Source organism: Heliangelus exortis, chromosome 2 (genome assembly GCF_036169615.1).
Source record: "Heliangelus exortis chromosome 2, bHelExo1.hap1, whole genome shotgun sequence".
NCBI lineage: Eukaryota > Metazoa > Chordata > Aves > Apodiformes > Trochilidae > Heliangelus > Heliangelus exortis.
Window position 1 is genome coordinate 78,826,750 of NC_092423.1, and position 16,459 is coordinate 78,843,208.

At 37.8% G+C, this 16,459-nt stretch overlaps 1 protein-coding gene across 7 annotated transcripts in view; it reads left to right on the forward strand.

Moving 5' to 3' along the window:
* The window catches only part of CTNND2 (catenin delta 2), a 630,944-nt gene that overhangs the window by 481,573 nt on the left and 132,912 nt on the right, over nucleotides 1-16,459 (forward strand). For all 7 annotated transcript variants that reach the window (XM_071736667.1, XM_071736669.1, XM_071736668.1 and 4 more), the window contains one exon: nucleotides 8,637-8,850. In XM_071736667.1, coding sequence (XP_071592768.1) covers nucleotides 8,637-8,850 — 214 coding nt within the window. The remainder of the gene's footprint in view (nucleotides 1-8,636; nucleotides 8,851-16,459) is intronic.

The following is a 16,459-nucleotide window of genomic DNA, read 5'->3' on the forward strand; positions in this document are numbered from 1 at the left end:
ACCTGCTGTTCCATTGGCACATCAGAATAAATAGTGAGGAAGAATTAAAGTTTGAACCAGTACTTTATCTTACGAGACATATCACACTAAGTACAGTCCCCATATTCTGTTTTGATGGTGATTTCCTTTTTTTCCTCCACCTCCTTTTCAAGTTTTAGGAGTCAGCCCTCCAAAGCCACCCAGCCGTGGCCATGTTCCAAATTCTTCTCTGAAAAATGCAGTGTTTTTTTTCCCCTTAGGTGAAAGTCTTTTTAGTCATGTAAAATAGGAAAAGATAAGAAACAGAAAGGTCTCGTGGGGTGGATTTGGAATTGAAATTTCAAAACTAGAAACTATGTGTAATAATAATAATAATAATAAATTTATGAATATTGTAATAATTTTATGAACAATGAGTCAGTGTTGGTCGAGTTGCTGTCAGGGCCGTGACATCTTGGACTTCTCTGGGTGCACACATCTGCTGAAATGCTGAGCCTGAGAGGAGCAAGGTTTCCATAGTCAGAGTGTCTCAGAAACACGACACTGCCCTGCCAGTTTAAAAAGGCATTTACTATTTCATTCTGTTCATTTGTACCTTCTTCCAACTCCCGCAGGTGAAATAATAAGCACTTACTCTACTAGTTAGAAAACTGGCACCTAAGCACCAATTATTACTAAGAAATTACAGAAGCAGGCTTAAATTGAATTTTTCTAGTTTAGGTTCTGTTGGATTTATACATACAATTATATTTACACCATTACCTGTGCTAACCTGTTATTTTTTTAGTTCTGTTTCATATGTAACACAGTGGCATTACAGGTAATTCCATGTATTTAAACACTTGTATTTTGTTATATTGAAACATGCTTTCTTAATAAGGGAAATGTCACAGAGTAAGTGGTGGATGATGCGGTGTGTTATGTCAATTAAGATGGCAATTAATATCTGTGATGTCTAAAAAGGGATGATTGTTTTTAAATTTCCTTCTCCCTCTTTGAATGAAGAGTTATTCAAAAGTGATTACCAAGAAAAATGTGGGAAGTAAGCATTTAACCATGAATTACTCTTCAAATTAGTACCGTGGAGCTGTTAATAGTGGAACGCTTAATGTCTTACTGGGAAGAGGAGATTGTGGTTTTTTAAAGACACTTTATCACTCTTTCAGTCTTTACAGTTTTTGTCATCTATTCTTAATCCTCTTCTGTTTCCATTAAATTTTACTTTGTAAGGCACAGTATTCAAATGCAAAAGAGAATGTTCCAGTTATACCTACTGGCAAAATTTGAGCAGTATCTCAGATACCCACTTGCTGAGTATAAATGTAAGAAGAAGAGTGTTTTGGTTTCTATCACAGCAATTTTTTGAGACTGTGTTGGAATACTTCATTATGTAACAGTCTTTGGCTGAAATGTTTAAAATTTGAAGCTTCGCTTTTCTTCCTATTTATATATCTATCTATGATTTTAACAGCTATCCAAGGCATGGAAAAGGCAATTTCCATTATGGAGTGATTGAAAGTGAGAGGTTTCCTTCTGTTCTTTGCTGATGAGAGGAAAAGAATAATTTTTATTTCAAAATCGAGTTCAAAAATGTAGTAATAGTCAAACAGCTAACATCCATTTACTTTACTTAATGTCTGTTGTTGTTAAGCCTTAAGCAAAATGAATTTCAGGGTCGGTTTTCCAGTACCTTGGTACAGAGGAAGATTGCCCAGCTATATTTTGTACACACTTGAGATGCTATCTGTCCTCCTAAATGTGAGAAAATAATACTTTTCATTGTTAAGTCAAAGCATGAATTCTGCTCAGTCTGGCAGTGATGGTTATCCTCACTTTTGGGGTGAAACTTCCCCATCCCTGTGGAAGCAAGCCGGTCAAATTCCATTTGTTAGATACTAAACAGAAGTCTGAAGGACACTGTGGCTCCTGTACGAATCAGTGATGTGTGGCATGTTCTGTCAATGGACTGTAATGCTGCTACTGCTTAAATCTGAATAATTTGGTTTCAAGCTGTGTTACTCTATGTGCAGGTTCTGGCATGCATTTGTAAATGAAAAGTAAAAGGTAAATTAAGAAGGTTGCAGTATTTCTTATAATACTTTCGCTTTTTTTTTTTCCTGAGAGGCCCCGTATTCATAAATTGTGCTTTTGTCATTTTTTTTAAGAACACAGTAAGTATCCTTTGACCACAGTAGTCTCAAAAAGACTAGAGGTTATATTGAACTATTGTGATACAGAGCAGAGAGAAGAAACCAAAAGCTGTACATCCATATATCTTTCCTAAAGGGAGCTAAATACATGTCAGGAGAGGTCCTTGAAATTTTCTTTCTTTAAATGGAGCTCCGTATTTGATCCACTGACTCCAGCATTTCCTTTTTGTGAGAACAGTGCTTGAATGTGGCATGAAACATGTCTTCTCAACTATGGGAGTAGTGTTAGTGGTCTTAAGAATGATGAGGATCAGGCTCTGAACTGCTGCTTGGAAGTGGAGCAGGATGTGTTATGGCATTGCATCAGAAGGTGCTCTCTTCTCCTTTAGACTAGCTTAACGAGCCAGATAGTGATTTATCTAGCTCTGTATCCTTCAGTAAGCTTATGTAAGGCTGATTTAACCCAATTAAAATGTCATGCATAGGCTAGTATATGCTAACCTGAATTTCATATCTACAAAACCAATACAATAAGTGAATGAGAAATAAATTAGATACAGTTTTCCTTAGAAATAAAAGTGTCCCTATTCATTTGGTGAGTTAACGTATGTTAAAGAAGCTTAGGTCACACAACAGATCAGCACAAACCTAAGAACTCTGCCTGCACAGGCACCTTGTGCTCACAAAGCAGAACTCACACAAACAAAGTGATCCTTACTCTCTGGCTAAGCAGGCTCAAAGCTTGCTGGCAGATCTCATCTCATACATGTGTAGACACAAAGAGCTCTCACTGGCAGCTGCCTCAGACCTTTGGTCTGCCTAGTAGAAGATCCTTAGACCCAGCTCTTATCAGTATCTGTCCCCTGGATCTGTAGTGTCTGATAGCTTTCTCAGATCTCCTGCCATGCTCATTAGCTACTCCAGCTCGTTCATTAGCATTACACTGATCCATAATGTAGACTGAATTCATACAAGAAAATTGTTAGGAATTATGTCAATAAGAATCATAGAATCACAGAGTGGTTTGGGTTAGAAGGGACCTTAAAGGTGATCTAGTTCCAACCTCTCTACCATGGGCAGGGACACCTCCCATTAGACCAGGTTGCTCAGAGCCCCATCCATCCTGGCCTTGAACACTTCCAGGAGGGGGCAGCCACAACTTCCCTGGGCAACCTGTGCCAGTGTCTCACCACCCTCATTGTGGCCAGACAAGCATACTGAAGTGTAACTTACTAATAGCTGACCATCCCCTTTCATCATGGCTTTCTCTCTGTTTTCTTGTGTTGTTCCTCCCCCATGCGTATGGATTTCTCTATTTTCCTACCTTTCTCTATTTTCCTGCTAAACATCCCATAAGCTTTGCACATTGCCACAATGACCCAAAAGTATCCCGTAAGTATGCTTTCTCCCATAAGAACTGTGATAACTTTTTCATTCATTCCTTCCCCTCCCACCAGTTTACCGCTTAAAAAAACTCTGATAAAACCTCTCCAAACCTTGGAGCAGTTCCTTCAGTGGCTCATTCACCAGTGGTCTCGCAAACCTGGTCTTTAGTATCGCTTCTTCTAGAGGGTTTGCAATAGATGTGGTTTACTGCTTTTCCTATCTGATCTCTGTTCATATGCTGGACAGCCATTGACCAGATGTCCTCAAAACACTGGTGCCCTTACATTCCAGGTATCTACATATCCTTCATATTGTACATTTCTTTTCTTTCAACACATCAATCCAATCTCTTGTATTGGAGCAACCTAGTCTAGTGCAATGTGTCCCTGCCCATGTCAGGGTAGTTGAAACTACGTGGACTTTAAGGTCTCTTCCAGTGCAAACCATTCTATGATTCTATGATTAAGTATCTCTATATTGTTTCAGTTACATATCATCAATGTATTTCTGACTTTTTTTACCAATGCATATGCTACAGGCTGGTAATTCTTGGTAGAGTAACATGTAATTCTTGGGAGATTAAATATCTAATCACTCAGAAATTAAGCATGTCTATGGATTAAAAGAGTCACTTGAGAAACAGCCCAACACAGATTCACGCAGCATTTTTGATACTTCTGGCCCAGTTCTTTTTAATTTTGAGAAGAGACAGCTTTACAGGAGAGGTAATATATTCAAGACAGGAAGACTAAACTTTAGAATATGACTGTTCAAACTCTGTTGTGCTGCAGAGTTGAAAGTAATTCTTTAGACTTAGAAGTGGCTACTCTGAGATTGGTCTGTGTGAGAAAAGAGTTGGTCTCTGCTGTCTCCTGGTAGCTTGGTACTGTGCTGATTATTTGGTTGTAGCAGGCAAGCAGTCTCTGGTGTATTCTGTTTTCTTTTTCTCCTAGATGTAGCAAGGCAGCAGCCACTGATGTGTCAATAAATATTGCATTGAGAAATGTTCTCTTCATATAAAGTCAGGCGAGAGATAGAAGTACCTATCAAAAGGCCTTTGGGAGAGTGGGATTTGATGCCCCATTGGTAAAAATTGCTGCTTATCCACCCATCCCAGTATTCTTGGCAAAGACATTTGGCAGCAGTTTTACTGTTGAACTCGCTGGAGCTGTGACAACTTAGCTCAGCTGAGATCTGCCCCAGGAGACTCACTAGGTCAGAATTGTCTTCCAGGCTGTGACCTAACTCCATAACTGACTTGAACAAAGACTGAAATTCCCTTTGCCTTGGTTTCCGTAAATGTGAATAGATTCTGGTAACATCCATCACAGTCTTACAGTTTGTCAGGCATAGTCAAACCTGTTGGAGAATAAAGCATTAAACAGATAGAGGAAAAAAGATAGATGAAAATAGAGGAAAAAAGATAGAGGAAAAAACCACAAAGATGCTGGAAAAACAAAGACAGACAGCAATTGTGATGAAGAACAGCATCAGAACTGAACTCCTAGTTCTGAAGAATCGGCTTCATCTCTTCCTGGATGACCCAGTCACTGTGCCAGGTATTCAAGCCTGGGAATTCAAATAAAGTTTGAAAATAAGTCTTATCTTTCCCAGGTAAGAATAGGTTTTTTCTTCAGTAGAATTTGAGTAATCTTGTCAAGTGAGGTAAAGTATTACATAATAAATGTTTCATTTCTGTTGTAGCACCCATATTTTTTTCTGTCAGAATTGCATTAGATTAATATTTAACGCCCTCACTTTTCAGAAAGTATCTTTGAATCACGCTAGTCTGCTGCTGACTTCAGGTTCTTTGGGAGAGGAGGAGCTGCATGAGCCGAATACTGGTGTGTTGTCAGATACTGAAAAGGGAAGGTGCAGCTCCAGAATAGTGTCTGAACATGGCAGAACCACACATTTTCCCTTAGAAATAAGTAGAAGATACCAAAACCTGTCACTTGAGATCATCCGCTTGAGAAACTGCTGAGGAGCATGAGGTGCTGCTTGGCTGTGTCTGAGAGGGAGAGTGGGGAAAACATCACAGGCTCAGCATGTCTCCAGACAGAGGCAGAGCTCCTTGAGTCTTCAGATGAATTGTAGTGCACAGAATGGTTTTTGCTATGGAGTTAATACTTTTCCTCATTCATAATCTTTTTTTAGCCGTGAAGCAATTAAAATATTCACTCACCATACTGTGCTTTAAAAATACAATTTACAAAGATCAGCAGGCTTCTTTTCATTCTGTTGTTCCTGATATTACTCATCATACCAGAACAACTTGTGTATTTTTTAACTGTTCTCTCTTCTCTCAGATCTTATTTCTTTTCAGCTGTTGCAGTGTGAAGGCCAGTGGTTGGTTCACCTTTTGGAGAACTGAGTCTGTTTCAATCTAGTTTGTCATGTGGGTGGCTTTTTGTGTAGTATCCCTGGTTCTGTAAACCTAATTAGAAGGATTTATTCAGAACGTCAATGATGAACTGTAAGAACAATCAAGTAAGCAAGCCTTGCTCCCCACCTCTGCAAGATATACTTGATAATTTTTTCCTGGCTTGGAAAGGAACAAATTATTTCATTGAAGTCACCCTGTTCACATGGGTAAAGTTTTGTCTGGTGAGATGTATTGCAGCACCTTTTCTCTGTGATCTTTTTTTCTGGTTTCTAAACTGAAAGGTATCACAGTTTCTCTGAGCAGCAGAAGCATGGCTCTCAAAAAGATTAATAAATTTCTCTGCCTGAATTTAATACCAATGTCCACTCAGGTGTCTGTACACTCCAACTGCTGTAGTTTTCCAGGTGACCTGCATATTGCTCAGAAAGTTGGGTATGATATACTGATATAATGCCCAAAGGTGTGTTGTAACTGTGTAAACATTAAAACCGTTTAACACTGGAACATCTCAATGTATGCTATTTTTAACTACAAAACTGCTCTGTTGCTGGGTCTTGCTATTATTACAGCAACAAGAATATGCAAACAGGCTGGTAGGAGAGAACTTCTGTTTTATCTCTGACTAAATTTCTATAGCTTAATTTTGGAACCTCAGAAACTGAATAATTTTTCAGTCTTTTTTTTCAGTGAATCATAGAACTGTAGAATTACAGAATCATTTAGGTTGAAAAAGACATTTAAGATCATAAAGGCCAGCCATAAACGTAACACTGCCAGATCCACTGCTAAGCCATGTCCCTTAGCACCAAATTTACACATCTTTTAAACCCCTCCCAAGAACAGTGACTCAACTACTTCCATGGGAAGCCTATTGCAGTGCCTGACAATCCTTTTGGTAATGAAATTTTTCATTGTGTCCAATCTAAACCTTCCCTAGCACAACTTGAGACCATTTCCTTTTGTCCTATCGCTTCTTACTTGCTAGAGGTGATCAACATCCACTTCACCACAGCCTCCTTTCAGGTACTTGTGGAGAGCAATAAGGTGTTCCCTCAGCCTCCTTTTCTCGAGACTGAATGAACAACCCCAGTTTCTTCAGCCTCTCCCCATAGGATTTGTTCTCCAGATGCTTCACCAGCTTAGTTGCCCTTCTCTGGGCACACTCCAGCACTTCAGTGTCCTTCTTGTAGTAAGGAGCCCAGAACTGAACACAGTACTCAAGGTGTGGCCTCACCAATGCCAAGTACAGGGACATGATCAGTTCCCTTCTGCTGGCCACACTATTCCTGATACAGGACGGGATGCTGTTGGCCTTCTTGGCTACCTGGGCACACTGCTGGCTCATATTCTGGGTGTATGCCAGCACCCAGAGGTCATTTTCTGCCTGGCAGCTTTCCAGATATTCTTTCCGAACCATGTAGTGTTGCATGGTGCAGGACCTGGTAGCTAGCCTTGTTTAAGCTTTTATTAGATTAATGAACTGCCATAGACAGGTTGTATTTAGGCATTTTGAAGTTAGTAGATAAAGCATGAATTTCTAATAAATTTTACTGTGCTTTGTTTAGCTATTTCCTATTCCGAAGCCTCCCCCCTGTAAAAAGCCTCAAGAACATACGTCCATGCAAGAACTTCAGAAATTTTGAAACCTCTTCATTGAAAACTTTGGTGCTAAAATTAATGTTTCATCTTTCCCTGCAGTTTTAGAAACACTTTCTAATCATCTTTGTTTTACTGTCTTAGGCAAAATATTACTAGAGGTAACTGGCCAGCTAAAGTGCCTGGCTTGCTTTGCGCCTTACCCAACAACGCATGTGGAAAAACTTTTTTACTGAGTTGTTTGTATAACGTATTTGAAGCTAAAGCATTATAGTCCTTGGATGCTAGTTATGAATTAATCTAGTTTCTTAAAAATAGATCCAGAGTGTTACTGTTTGAGGGACAAATAGTGCCAAAGAATAATCAAGATGGATTTATTGCCAACAAATTGTATAATGAATTGTTCTTAGTGTTCTTGACCTTCCTGATCATTTGCCTTAAACAGTTTTGTGCTTTTGCTAGAATGACGTTTTATATAAAATACTGCATTAGCAATTTTTTTTATAGGCCACCTTAGAAATTAGTATGACTTCTGTTCCTGCATCACTTAGAGTCTCCCTCAGTCATAACAAAAATCTTTCTATGATTTAGCCATTATCCTTGTCTTTATGTTTGTGCAGACTTCCTTTCAACTTTCAACTTTGCTTTTCCCAATTTTATTGGTTTAACATCCTTGGAGAGATGACAGTACCTGCTCACATTCCCAGTAATTAAATATAAAAGAAGGGACTTCTAAAAACTTTACTACATTAAGTGATTGTTTTGTTTGTTTGCCATAGTTTTGTGGATTTTCCTTTGATTATGATGTGTTACAGTCTGAAGCAGATCTTTCTTCAGAACAGAGGCAAACTTTGCCAAGACAAACTTTGCTGAACCTTGAGAGATCTCGATGAGGCAACACTCTTGACTAAATTTTTTCTGCTTTCACAAAAGTTCAGTTTTGTCACTGTACAGTCACATTGCCATTTTAAAAATAATACAGGGAACCAAAGCAGTGCAATGTAGCAGCTTCTGGGGGCTACCAGCATACCTTTGCTGAAGCATAGTGAGCATAAACCACCTTTTAATCACATTGGGTAGCATATGTAATACTGATGATTATTCACTAAGTTTATGATTGTTACTTTGGCCTGTTTCAGATAAGAAGACAAGGCGGAATACAATTACTGGTGGACCTATTGGACCATCGGATGACAGAAGTCCACCGTAGTGCCTGTGGAGCTTTGAGAAACTTGGTGTATGGGAAGGCAAATGATGACAACAAAATTGCTCTGAAAAACTGTGGTGGTATCCCAGCATTAGTACGGTTACTTCGCAAGACTACAGATTTGGAAATCAGAGAACTGGTCACAGGTTTGAATCTTTCAATATTTTTTGTTCAAGCTCTGTATAGCCCTTGCAAGCACAGTTCTGTGCTGCATGCCACTTGCTGCATCTGTAGGTCCTTATTTTATTACCATCTTCTATGCTGTTAGAAAACACTCTGGTTATATGTAATGCATTAATAGCTTTATTCAATATAGTGCAGACAGTTTACAGATGTAGGCATGGTTTACACTTTGATTACTGGTCACTTTATTCTTGGTTAGCCATGAGTGTTCTTGCAGATGTGCTCCCTACACAGATATGTTGTGGTAGGAATCCTCTGCTCTGCCTCTGCTCTCTCTTGTCTGGTGTAAGGATGAAGCAGTGAGAAGGAGGATTTGTTTGGTTGGTTTTTTATCTTGTGGTTCTGGTAGGAAAATGGAAAAACATTTTGGAGAGATGGACAATGTCATCTTCTGAAGCCTTTTTTCTGAAATTTGACAGCATGCTGTGTGATTTATGTTAGACACAGGGCACACAGGGAGTGGTAGAGTTTATTTCTTTCTTGATATATAGCAATCTTTTTAAGATTGTTTGTACTTTTCCCTTATGAAGTTCAAGGAGGGTGCTTTTTCTCCAGAAATACAGAAATGCTGTCAAAACAGCACCAACCTGAAATGCATGGGGTTTTTTTTCCCCTTCCCCTAAGATGTCCTGTTTAAAGTGCAAAACATAAGCTAAACTATTTTTATCATTTTTTACTTTGTGATTTCATTCAATTTGATTTCTAATATTAATGTGGTGATTAATTTAATGCTACAAATAAAAAAATCCTAAGATCTTTTTATTATCCTGTTTTTAAATGCCTGTATTTCTATTATGATTTTCCTACTATATTATATAAGAAAAATTCTCATTTCTGTCATAGAAGTATCAGAGTACATGCTATCATCTGTGCTTCCACAGAAATAAATTCCCCTTGTGGTCAGGCCTCATTTAGGATACAAGTGATAAGATTATGGTCCTTTGGCTGACTCAAGGTTCTTTCCTTGAGGGTGTCTCAATAAACTGCATGGTGTTTATTAAATTTAGATTTTTATATTTAATTTTATTTCCTTAGTTACACCACCTATCACCTCATACTTGTTAGACAGGATTAATGGGGCAGAGATGCAGGATTACATGAGGTGGATGTTGCATCCTGCTGAGTGACAGAATTACTGACAGATCTAATAAAGTGTAAGCACCACTTCAGATTTCAACATACTTGTTTGTCTCTTGGTTATGTTGTCTGTGTCCTTGCTCCAGGGAACATTCTGCCTATATATTCTGAGTAGTAAGTGGCAAACTGCTAATGAACATCAGCAGCACACCTTAGCAGTGCCAGTGACACTAATCATGCTGTCTGTAGCTGGAATGCATGTTGTTAGGTTATTTAAAGAAAAGATACTAAGCTACAGATTACATTCTTTCCATTGCACAGTATTTTGTTAAATATTCCTGAATGTCTGTAGAAAGAAAGGATGTGTGTGCTAGCAAGCCCCCAGACTGTTAACTGCTGAGGAGTGGGTACCAACCAGTGGTAGGCAGTAACCTGCCTATGTGTGCTTAGATGCATCTCCCAGGGATGGGGAGCATCAGGGGTGCTGGACATCCATGAAGGGAGAGCAGAGCAGGATGGTGACTCTGAAGAACGGAATCAAAGTCAGTGGTATTTCAAGATTTTACTCCTGAGCCTGTTTTCATACTGTGAGGTTTTTGGTTTTAATAGTCGTTACATTCCAGAGCACAGCTGCTTGCTTTGGCCAGGTTTTGTGCCTTTCAGATTACAAATCATTGGTTCTTGCTTTGAAAATGCAGACTTGGTAGTGGTAGTGTTCTGCAAAGCTCCTTTCAAAAACAAGGCTCGTAGCTGCACCTCTCATCTTTCAGCTCTTAGGAAGCAGGCTTGTATCTGAATCAGTTCTCATTTGCTGCCCCTTTTAAATTCCTTCCCCCTATTCTTTCAGGGAAAGGAAAAATAGCTCCTGCAGCAGCTTCTTAAAGAATGAATTTAGCTTGGTGGTAGGCACAAAGAAAAACAGAACAAGTTCCTCCTGCTTCCTGACAGCCTTCCCAAGCTGAAGTGGCAGGAAGGTAATTATTTCAGTAGTGCCACCACAGCCTGAAGAGAGTCCAGAGAAAATAATGGCATATGTATTACAGGAGTAAACGTAATACCTTGAGCCTTTCTGTCTTATGTTGATTGTTCATCCTGTCTCCTTAAAAACTGTTCTTGTTTGTTACTTTGAGAGAGGGCACAAACTCCTGCCTTAGGAATCCATACAGGCTCTGTAAGTGCAGCCCCTAGATCCTCCTCCAGCATTTGTCCTCAGAGGGCTTCCCCTAGGGGGGGAAGTGCAATTATCTCATTGCATGGATGGGGAACAACTTGAAATGACCTGTCCAGAAATCTGGCAAGGCAAAGGTTTGAATCACTCTGAGCAGGCACTTAGCTGCAAGGGAAGAAATCTGGACAGGAGATTTTTTTAGCAGCTCAGTTTTTCTGAACAGAAGCAAAGCATCAATTGCCTTCAACAAGCATGGTTAAGCACATGCCTTCCAGAGCAAAAGTTATGATATTAGTTCCTTCCTCAAACACAAGCATTTTCTTTCCTCTTGCTTTTTCTTCTAAGGAGATTATAATTTCAATTTCCAGCTATCTCAAGACTAGTTTTGGAAGGGTATTTAAGCCTGCAGACCAGCTGTTTATCCCAGTAGCTCCTTGTTTGTCAGGATTGCCTTAGGTGCCATTTGTGTTTTTTTCTTTGTTTCAGAGTTTTCTTTCTGCCATAGTCTCTCCAAGACAGAGTTTTTCACTTCTTCCTTTATCTCTTCTTTCTCCTCCTTGCTAGCAGATGACTCAGGCTTATATTAGGAACCTTAGCATGCTCAAATTTTTTGATTGGGTAAACTGAGTCGTAGTGCAAAGTGATAATGTCGTCAAGGTTTTCTCACGTGAAGCTGATGGTTTTGGTGCCGACTCACATGCAGAACCCATGACTGAAGTTTGCTGCCTGCCTCTTATGAAATTAAATGGTGGTAATACGCAGGAAATATATATCTTGAAAGATATCCTGATATCTTGATATCCTGGTATCTTGAATATCTGGTATTCTCTCTTCGAGAAGCACTTCCACAATCACTTGTCTTTACAAGAAGTTGGAAATAGAAGATATACCGATGAATATAGGCATTTATCTGTAAGTGAAATGCTCTGATAAAAAGAGAGATTTAAGCATGGCCTACGGGCTCTCATAATTTCTAGAGTCAAAGAGAATCTGAATTACAGTATATTGTTTCACATAGGTCACTAAATTAAAAGAAGTCAGTATAAGCTGGACGCACTGTACTTAATTTAGCCATCTTTTCACCCCAGCACTATGCTATTAGTTTCCACGGTAGCTCCTGTTAGCAGGAAAAAATAAAAGCCTTCTATTTTAAAGTAATTAAATGTTAATACTTTCCTAATAAATATAAATAGACAAGAACACAGTACAAAATTATCACAGATCCTGCAGATGGTAAAGAAAAATGTTTTCAATTTTTAATAATGACGAGCGACTGATTAGTAATTCCCTTGCTTTTCCTGAGTTAAAGTTAATTATGAGCCCTTCCAAAAAATTCAATTTTAGCACTATTTCTATTTTTTTTACTATCAAGAAAAAAAAGTGACATGAAAAATGTGAAGTGTTAGCAAGGGTAACACAAGAATCCCCTTGATGAGTTGTGGAGAAGGTGAAGTCAAGCAGCTGTCACTAGATTCAACCTGCATTGGCTCCTTGTTCCACCTGATAATTGGGTGCTTGTCTCAGATTAAGTGCGTTAAACCATTATTCTTCTCATTTTGACAAATAAAATCCATCACAACTAAAGCCACAGTTTCTTCCTATGAAAAATAAGCTAGCTGAATTAGAAACAGCTCCATTTAATGAGGCCCCTTATATAATTGTATCAACAGTTTTCAAGCTGTATACCAAATTTGATTGGAAGGTAAAAGTGAATGATTCACTTTTACAAAGCACATGATTAGAAAGAAATATAGCTGTAAATAGTGACAGGGGGAATTGTTTTTTTCTGCCATGGTTGTCATGGTTGCTGGTTAGTTGGTCAACATTAAGGTTTCAGAGATTTAACCATTGTCTACTGAAAATTTAGAAATTCTGAAAATGATCACATGTACCAAGAGAAAAAATTAAAAAATCATAAACTGCCTAATACTATATACATATCCTACATGTAGATAGACCAGCATGGAGTTTGTATGTATCATTCACATTTTTAGTCACTGAATCAAAAAGCATATATATTCTGTATCTGAAAAACATTTTGTACATAATGTTTCTTTCAAAGAAGCACTAGTTGTTCAAGTGTATTTCATCTATGGTCAAATTGGACAGGAAAAAAGCTTCATTTACTTCACAGATTTTGGATTCCCGTATTTGTTAATGTTATTTTTCATTTCAGATGGGGCCAGTTTGTGTTTTGACTTGGTTGGGCCTCTTTTATTATCCCATATTACGCAACATCATTATGTAGCTGGTTTAAATTTCTCTTCCATTTTTAGTAGGTGCCACATGTTTATAATGAGGCATTTATAACCTTATTTATAGTCTGTCAGAGTTACTAAAAGCAATTATATGTTATCATCCTTATGTGAATCTGGTTTGTGGTAACCTCTGGAGTTTAAACCTCCTTTTGATTACATACTGCTTATTAGTATGTACATAAATCATTGGGAGGTTGGTCAAGACACTGCAGAAGGTTCCTTTGAGCCCTGTGTGTGTCTTTGCTAATCAGTGTAGTTGCAAATTAGTGAGCGTGCAGTCATGTCTAAAGCACGTTTATGGGAGTATTCTATTTAGATTAACCTTTTGGCTTACTTCAGTGAAAGATTTATTATGACTCTCTTTTTTTTAGTTTTTTATTATTTTAATTCTGGCCAGCTCTTTAGAATTTTAAACTTCATAGTGCAATGACAGTTCTTCTGTTGGGGGTTCACAGAATCAAAATCTCGCACCTGTAGTTGTTTCATATTTTAGTGTTATTTTCTAATTGGACTTTGTAAGGTATTACACTAGTGGGTTTTTGTTGTGGGGGTTTTTTTGTTTGGTTTTTTTTGTAAATCATATTTAACAATGTAATGGCAAAGGGCTGACTGTTTAGTACTTAGGGTCTTGAAGCAGTTTGTCAGTTTAATAATTTTCTGCAAAAGTGCCCTTGACATTAGCTTAGTTACTGGAGTGTGTAAACACAGATGTGAAATTTTATTGTGATATAAACTTTTCATTTAGAGGTGGCAACTATTTGTAGCCCTATTGCTCTTTGGAAATTTGATTTGAAAATGAGTAATGGGTGCGTTATCCCAGTCTAAGGTGACTTTCCCACAGATTTAGGTAAAGAAGAATCAAACTCTTTCATGAGTTGCATTCTTAGAGCATTTCAGCTTGATGTAATTCTTTTTTTTTTTTTTTTTTTTTTTTTTTTTGCAGGTTTATATTAGATTTTATTCCAGTGTTGATCATATTAAATATCCCATTTCTTAATTATATTCAAGTTTTGTAATGGAGAAATGCAAGTGTAAGGAACCCTGGCCAGTGAAACGCCAATTTAATTAGCTTTTGATATTTAGCATAAAAAGATAGGTAGGAAGACAAATGTGTAAAGTAGGTTGCTTTTGAAATCAAAGAGGGTATTTCAGCACTACATTACCTCAAAAATGAGATTGTAAAGATATAATATCTTTTGGGTTCAAGTACATATCCTGAATATCACAAACTTTTAAAACAGGCAGTGTGGAAAGCCAATGTGCTTAAATTGTGGTGATGGTTTAACCATGGTAATACTGCTGCTACATGGTTGATGTAGATTTGGTTCAGTGTATCCTTAGCTAAGAGAATAAGACTGCTGGATATTATTCGGGGCTCATAATTGTGTAGGCAAAAAATGAGATGTGGGATGGATGCAGGAAGTGTACAGATGCCTCTTAAGATGCAGATGTCTGAATTAGCTTCTCATCCGCCTCCAGCATCAAATCACTATGTCCTGTCTAGTCAAGGAATTTGGGAAGGTTAAGAGTAGAGATAGATAAGTGCTAGCACAAAACACATCTTTCAGAAGTGCTTGTTTTGATTTTGGCAAGAAAAGATGTTCATTCATTTCTTACTTAGTTTCTTCTCTGTAGATAAGCAAAATCCCTGTAATAACTTTGAGCAAGTGTTTTTAGGAACTTTCCAAGCATATTCAGGTGGATTACAGACTTCAAACTGAGTTATTTTTGCATAATAAGTTTAAGGTAAGATTCACTATTTTAAAATCAACTTGTGTAGGCATGGAAATTTGATTATATGTTTTAATAGTTTTCATTCAAAAGGGAGATTTGAAGGCTACTAGCTCTAATAAATCATTCCTGCTCTTTCTTTGAACGGATTTAATTGTAAGTACAATATCCTTACACAGTCTATTCTAAAAGATGATTAAATCTTCTGTTATAATTTACTTCTAATTAGAAGTTTTAAGTAGCAGTTGTTTTTAACATTAATAAAAACATGTGCTGAAAACCTGTATCTGTTTATTCTGGGTTGAAGCCAATGGCTGAATCAGGAATTATATATTTTAGTTTCTTCGGTATTTCTTTCTTCAAGTACAAAAGCCTCTTCATTTCCCAAAGGTTGAATAAGAGGTTCAATACCCTCCCAATATTTGAGGTACTTTTAATCAAGGTATTCTTCAAGCTCTGCCCTGAGTTTTGTGACCCAGTGAGAATTTCATGTAAAATGCCAAGATCCATCAAATCTGCAAGTCTCAGATTTCAGTAAAAACATGTGTTTCATCTCACAGCTCAAACTTTGCATAGAATAGTTTATGGTTCCCTGCTGTTAGTTTTAAATCTTGTTATAGGGAAAAAAGGAAACCAAAGATTTGTTGAATGCACAAAAATTATTTGTTACTTCTACCCTGAAAAAATTTAGCTTATTTCACACCATTATGCAGAGCTAAGCAAAAGCAAAACAAATGAAGCTACGTGGACTGCAGAAGTGATTTCTGTAGTTAATCAAGCTAAATATCCAAGTGCCCCAGTACAACTTCAAGCAGCTCGACTTTGGAATTCCCACCACGGTAGCACAAACCCTCTGGCCTGCTACTAGCAATAGCAGTGACATGGGTAGTGAGCTAAAGGGCTACTCTGCTTTTTCATCCCAATAATCAGTTACCGAAAAGGTTTTACAGAGAGTCTTCAAAAATTGCTATTGCATTACAATAATTTTTAGAAAATACTTCAAATATCTAGTTGTACTTCTCCAGACTAATGAGGTGACATTTCCCAGTCAGCAGAGGTGCTGTAACAGGCACAGCCATGTGAGGAGGAACGCCACTGTACTTTACAGTACATTCTACAGTCTGGCAAAGTTTAAATTTTAGATTTTAGCATCACCTAGGGAAAACATTGTCATCACTTCTAGAAACATGCAAGTGATTTCCAAACAAATTCATAGTGGGAATTAATTGGCATTTTATAAAGTCTTCCTATGAATCTATTGTGCAGTTATTTAATGAGATGCCAAATCTTCATAACCCATTTCTTTGCAAACCAGGAAAGTAAAAGGCTGTACAGCTT